Here is a 7041-nt window from a genome sequence, read left to right as displayed (position 1 = left end):
TTAGGTGCAGTTTGGTACGTCAAGGGTGCAGTCCTAAAAGGAAGTTCCAGAAAATGTTATTAAAGGGCAAAAATGAGGGAAAATCCTGGGTTAGACTGGAGAGAAAACTGGGAAATAACACCAATTCCAGGAAACCATAAATGTCCCAGAATGCTATACAATGGATCAACCCTTTCACCAATAATCTGATTGTTGATATTTCTCTCCACTAGTTTAAAAAAAAATGTTCATGACATGGTTCTGAAGCCACTTTATGAAATTGTCAACCAGAGGTCCAGAATTTAAAATTACCAGTTCACTGAAGCCTGATGACATTATGGGACTTTCAGGATTCAGCACAGATTTAGTCACTGGGAAGGACTGAGAATAATAGTGATCTCTCTGGCCTCAGAGAACAGAGAAATGCACTGCTGCTTTATACAAGCCAAGAATCAAAAATCACTCTGAAGTATAATACTGAAATTGCATCTCAAAATTAACCTGAAACACAACGTTTAACCTTTTAAATTTTCATTCTGTTGCACGTGTTAAGTCTGAGGCTTTGGGATTGATTAAAATTCCAATTAACTGGTGTTATATGTGCTATTTTTCTGACTATATGACTTCTTTAATGAATTGTACTCTTCTTGTGAGTAGAAAGTGTACATACTCGGTACACTGCTGTACCCTTAGCACTAATTATAGCGATTGTATCATGAACAATAATTATCTTTAGTGAATAAACAAGTAACCTTAAAAAAACAATAATTTTTAAAAGTTGATGTTTCAGGTATATTAACTGCCACTTCTAAATGATCAAGCCGCAGAAGCAATGGGACATGAGAACATCACAGAATTTATCCTCCTGGGACTATTTAGAGATGAGTATGCAGAGGTTGCCTGCTTTGTGCTTTTCTCACTTTGCTATATTGCAATTCTCTCAGGAAACCTGCTCATTCTTTTCACCATCAGGGGCAGCCACCTCAGGGAGCAGCCCATGTACTTTTTCCTCAGCTGCCTGTCCTTCGTGGATGTCTGCTTCACCTCCACGGAGTCCCCCAAACTGATCACAGACTCGCTGGCTCAGAGGAAGACCATCTCCTACAACAGCTGCATGGCCCAGATGTTTTATGCCCACTTTTTTGGTGCTGCGGAGATCTTCATCTTGGTGGCCATGGCCTACGACCGCTATGCAGCCATCTGCAGACCCCTCCGCTATACGGCCATCATGAGCACACGGGTGTGCTATGCCCTTGTGGTGGCCTCCATTCTCGCGGCATTTATCCACTCAATCCTGCATGTATTGGTCATCATGGTGCTTCCCTTTTGTGGCCCCAATCAGATAGACCACTATTTCTGTGATGTATTCCCCTTGCTGAAGCTTGCCTGCACTGACACTAGCCTTCTGGTCATTGCGATCATCACCACAATGGGGATGCTTTCCATCTTGACCTTTGTTGCCTTGGTGATTTCCTACAACATCATCCTGTTCACCCTGAGGACCAGCTCCTCCGAGGGCTGCCGCAAAGCCCTCTCTACCTGCGGGTCTCACATCACTGTCATGTTCATGTTCTTCCTGCCCCTCATCTTCACCTATGTTCCCATGGCTGATTCTGTCAGGAATGACAAGGTTTTTGCCCTATTTTACACCATGATTGCCCCCATGTTCAACCCTCTCATCTACACACTGAGAAACACAGACATGAAGAATGCCGTGAGGAGAGTGTGGTGCCGACACAGACTGTTTGAAGGGAAATGAACTGCTGGTGGTCCAGCCCTTTGCTGGATCTGTTCTATCCTCAGATTCATCAATGCGAACAATAAAGCCAGTGCAGGGGGGATGTGCTGTCATCCAAGGTTGCAAGCCTTGAGGAGGAAGCTCTCTCAGCCGTGCTTTTCCTGTTATGCTACTGCCCTGAGGCTGAAGCCAAGGGGAGGGGACCAGACAACCTGAAGGTCCCTTCCAGCTCTGACCTTCTGCCACTTAGGTCTGGCATTCTGGAACATTTTATACTTCATGATCACAGGCAGAGTGGGTATTAAAGCACTTTTATCAGAGGATATTGTAAACACTGCATAGCTATGCAATTGAACTCTGCTTTAGGACACAGATACCTTGACTGAGACACCTCTCCAGATAAAAAGAGGTGCTAAGCCCTCTATTTTTCGGAGGTATCCATTGTAGTTAAAAAATAAAACAATGCAAAAATTTGCAAGTGTTTTGTCAATTTTAACACTTTCACTAACAAATCATGCTTCTAAAATAATGCAGCGCATGCCGTTAGACTGTCCACACTATACTTAGAGAAACCATTATGAAGTATTCTTAGTAACCTATTGGTGGTACAGTCCAGGAATTAGAAGTTTCAGATTGGTTGATGAACACCCATTTCAAATTCTATAAATGTAATTCAATGACTGTACTTATAACTTCATTTTAAATTCTTCATGAGTATACAAACTGATGCTTTTGGTAAATAGGTTACCTAGAAAATATTCCACCATATGAAAGGACCTGAGCTCACGAAAACACACAGCTGAACATATGGGTGTTCTGGTTGCATTTCATTAGTACTCAAAGCACTTTATGCTAAAGGCATATTTTGAGGTTTTCTTCCACCATTCAAACTAAAAACTGGTTCATCAACTGGGATCATCTTTGGTACATTGAGGAGTTCCCTTATTTGTACAAGAATACTTAAGTAAAAGGAGACCTGAGAACTGAGGCCTAGAGAGAGTTTACACCAACATTTCACATATGAGACACACAGATCCAATATTTTTCTGGTGCTCCATAATCTTGACCGCACCACTAAGAAATTGAAATGCGTGTACTACGAGTATTACTGGTGACAAGAATCCAAGTTTTAAGGTGGGAAGTGCATTTTCAGAAAATAGCCAAGGTTGATGAAGGTTTCAGCAGTATTTTTTCTCTTCCAAAATGACCCTAACAGTGTACTGCCTAGAAAATTAAGGAACTTAGAACCTAAGGAGAGACAGAAAAATAATGAAGTACACTGAAAACCATATAAGAAAGACGATAGCAGATCAAGCCATTGTTGTGTTTGATGTTGATCTGGTGGCAAATACCTCCTTGTAGGATTGTCCACTTCTGGAAGACGGAATTGAACAGAAATGTGTAGAGCTGCTTAGGCTGATGTCTAATTGTGCTGTTACTGTTGTGTATGTAAGCCACATCTTTTGGTAATGAATTAAATGTGTTTATTGTGTTAAGTTTACTATGTGGTTTCCCCCAGAAGAAGATGGGTCTTTCAGAAGTGTCTTTGAACATGCCTCACATTTATCTTCTCTAAACTCTCTTATAATTTATCAACAAAGGAGGGGTAAAAGGAATCCTCCCAGGCATGGGTAACATTCTGCCCCTCCCTATGTGCTCTCCATGGACAAAGTAGCAGGAGACAGGCTGGCTGCAGAGTTAGGTATTTCTGCTTTGACATTTGTGTGTATAATGAAGGTTATATGCTGTCTCTCATGTCCACTCTCTCTAGCTTGGCCTTTTACACTCTTCCATTAAAAGTAACATGCACTAAAGTTATTAGAAGTTCTATCAATTTAAGAATATGCCTCAGCAAGGAAGGCAGTACAGCACAGAGAAGGCAAGTAGTGATTCTATAGCATCTTAATATGCTGATGGACAGTGACTGTAATGGAGTATGTGGTCTGGACTTGATAGTGGGGGGAATCTAGTAACCATAATATTACTCAGGCTATTTTATATTAATTATACCAAAATAAAAATAATTAAAACTAACAATAAAAAAAGAAATCATAAGAAAAAAAAAGAATATGCCTCAGAATCCACACTTCTGCAACTTGATCTTGCTGTTCTTGGGTCAGCCAGATCAATAGTGCCGTGTGACAAGCCATCTTACCTCTTGGGGCTCATAGAACAAGCATTTAATTCTCACTCATGTGTCCATGGGCAGCTGGTGTCAGCCTATATACATTGGGCTTGATTGGCCTTAATTCCAGACCTCGAGGTGGGCTCAGAAATATGCCATGTAGCTCTTATTATTCTTTTCTATAAAGTGTCAGTGTTATCTTAGTCTTTGCTGAAATTGTAGTGTTTGACCAAATATTTCCCCTTATGCAACTCAGCATCATCTCTCTCTCTCTCTCTACATTGTGGATTGAGTTTTTACACTAAAATGTAAACAGTGTTTTGATGATCTGAATCAAGTGATGAAGTTACACCATAGCTCATAATGAAACAGAACCGGCTGGTCCCCATGAAAGAAGTGGACACACCAGGATGCTGTAAAACTGAGGGGTTCCCAGGCAGGTCCCATAAAAATGATGAAGTTCTGGAGACTCTGACAGGTGGTAAATGTTTTAATCTCCTGGATATGCTTAAATGAAAAAGGGCAGCGTATGGAGGCTTGTGAAAGCTATCTTTATATATTCAATTGAGCTGCGCATGGTAGCATGTAAGAAAAAGGTAGTTCCTACTCAATGGACAAAAGGAAAGCCATTGGTTGGAGTTTAGAGACATTGTTTCCACACTGAATTAAGTTAATTCATTCATCTGGTAAATGAGGAGGGTTGCCATTTATTTTCATCCACAAGGCTCTAATCCAAGTCACATCTTCCATCTTATAACAAAGCACTAACTATGCGCTGTCCTTAACATAATTTGAGTATACGAACAGACACATTCCATAGCCATAAACACATACCCAGGGATAGGCAGTAACTTGAATAATCAGATTGTTGAAAAGACAATGAAACAATGGTAGAGAGATGATCAGGGATGTGTTTATTTGTTAAAGGAAGAAAAGCCCAGCTTGCTGGATGTGAAGGATGAATGTATCTTTAGTTTAATGTCATTTCACATAGGAAAGACATATTTGCTTGTTTGGAATGAGTGTCTCTGGAATCCACAGCTGGAAATCAGGTCATGTTAGTAAAAGAAGCAAATGTCTCACTGTACTGAGTTAGGCTTATTAGGGAAAATAGTTTCCCAACCATGCATTTCAGGTAATTGTGATTACCGTGTAGACAGACACAGAGTGACCTATTCCTCATGGATGTCTTTGTTTTCACTCATTTTCTTTAGTTTTTTCTAGTAGTCACTTACATTAGTAGGGACTGCTGCCTACAGACTACAAGGAGAGATTAGACTCAGCAGGAGCACATTAGTGGGATGCTACAATTAAAGTGGGTATCTTAGAGGTAATCCTTCTCCTAATCTCTTATCACTTTTATTTAAAAAGCAAAAAAGAAGTCCTAGAGAAAAGAAAAGCTTTTCCCAAGAGGATAACAGGTCATCTGTTTTTTTAAGCCTGTGATTTTTCTCTTTCACATCCTGCACTCACCTTCTTGCCATTCCAACCTACTGGGCTCAGTTTTCACTGTATGCTTTAGCTGACAACAGAATGCTTTAGCTCTGAGAGCTGTCATATTCCCTGTATGTTTTTTCTGTTCACACAACATATATGTATTGAATGCAACTATGATCATGCTGAATTTCTGAGTTGAGTATGATTTTTCTGTCCTAGATATTTCAGAAAACTTTCTGAATGTGAAACATTAGAACCAGTATCATCATTTATTATTACATATATGTTTTAAAACAAATAATTATAATTAGATAAATAATACCTTCTTTCTGTAGAATGTGTTATTCTTTTGTGTGTTCTGCCAAGGAAACCCTGTATGGTTGCTATTACTCTCTTCGTTGTACAGATGGGGGACATTTAAGAGCATCCAGCTTATTTACAACTATTTTCCATTAGCCTCCCAGAAAACCTTCCTGTCCCACAGTTTCTTCATTGCATTCTTTACTTCTGCATTTCTCAGTGTGTAAATCAGGGGATTTAACATGGGGGTGATAATTGTGTAAAATACAGCCACCATCTTATCTTCTTTAAAGGTAGTATCAGGGCGCATATACATGAAAGTACAGGGACCATAGAAGATGATGACCACAGCGACGTGGGAGCCGCAGGTGGAGAGAGCTTTGCGCCTGCCTTCTGCTGACTGCTTTCTCAGGGACACCAGGATGATGGTGTAGGAGATCAGCAGGATAACAAAGCTCCCCAGGGCGATGGTACCACTGTTGGCTGTCACAACAGCACCCACAAGGTATGTGTCAGCACAGGCAAGTTTCAGCACAGGGTGCACGTCACAAAAGTAGTGATCGATCTCTCTGGGTCCACAGAAGGGCAGCTGGACTACCAGAGCCACCTGGACAGCGGAGTGTAGGAACCCACCTACCCAGATCCCCAGCAACATCTTAGTGCATCTGTCACGGTCCATGATGGCCATGTAGTGCAGGGGTTTACAGATAGCCACATAACGATCATAGGCCATTACAGTAAGGATGAAGATCTCAGTGCCCCCAAAGAAATGAGCCCCAAAGAGTTGAAACATGCACCCCACATAAGAGATAGTTTTTCTCTTGGCTAATAGGTCAACAATCATCTTAGGAGCTATGAATGAAGAGTAACAAATATCCACAAAAGACAAGTAGCTGAGAAAGAAATACATCGGAGACTTGTGAAGGTCACCCACATACACTGTCAGAATGATGAGGAGGTTTCCCAGGAGAATGATTGTGTAGAAGAAAGAAAACACCACAGAACAAACTTCTTCAGCCACTGGGTTCTGAGAAAGACCCAAGAAAATGAATTCAGTTATGTTGTTAATTTTTTCCATAGAATTAGCAGCCCAGAGTTCCAGGAGACAATTTGATAATCTGAAAGAAAAACATAACAGGACCAACAACATTTACTTCTAACTCAAAACACTTGCATGCTCACAATAGCTGAAAACGGAAACTGGGTGCTGACAGACGCTTGGCATGCATACTTGAAGATATTGACGTGCGCATATCCCCCTCATCCCCTCAGCGTCATAGTCCATTTGTTCACGTGAGATGAGGAAACAAAGACCAGGGAGAGAAAGCAAACTCTGTATGTCACACGTTAAGCAGAAGTCTCACTTCCCTCACCTTTTACTGAGGTTTTCTCTTCTGTTTGTTCTAAAAATTTGCTAGTTCTTGTTCTTTCTAAGGCATTGTGCACAATTTTGAAACAACTT

The 7041-nt window shown here is 40.8% G+C and overlaps 2 protein-coding genes across 2 annotated transcripts; one reads left to right on the top strand and one right to left on the bottom strand.

Annotated features, from left to right (window-relative positions):
* Window positions 1-811: 811 nt before the first annotated feature.
* Window positions 812-1738, top strand: LOC118915925 (olfactory receptor 4P4-like). Its single transcript, XM_036892339.2, has one exon. It carries the CDS (start codon window positions 812-814, stop codon window positions 1736-1738), a length of 927 nt encoding a protein of 308 aa, XP_036748234.2.
* Window positions 1739-5721: 3983 nt separating this feature from the next.
* Window positions 5722-6657, bottom strand: LOC118915935 (olfactory receptor 4S2-like). Its single transcript, XM_036892345.2, has one exon. It carries the CDS (start codon window positions 6655-6657, stop codon window positions 5722-5724), a length of 936 nt encoding a protein of 311 aa, XP_036748240.2.
* Window positions 6658-7041: the final 384 nt, after the last annotated feature.

The sequence above is a fragment of the Manis pentadactyla genome, chromosome 13, assembly GCF_030020395.1.
Source record: "Manis pentadactyla isolate mManPen7 chromosome 13, mManPen7.hap1, whole genome shotgun sequence".
Classification (NCBI taxonomy): domain Eukaryota; kingdom Metazoa; phylum Chordata; class Mammalia; order Pholidota; family Manidae; genus Manis; species Manis pentadactyla.
This window is presented reverse-complemented; position numbering and strand designations above follow the sequence as displayed.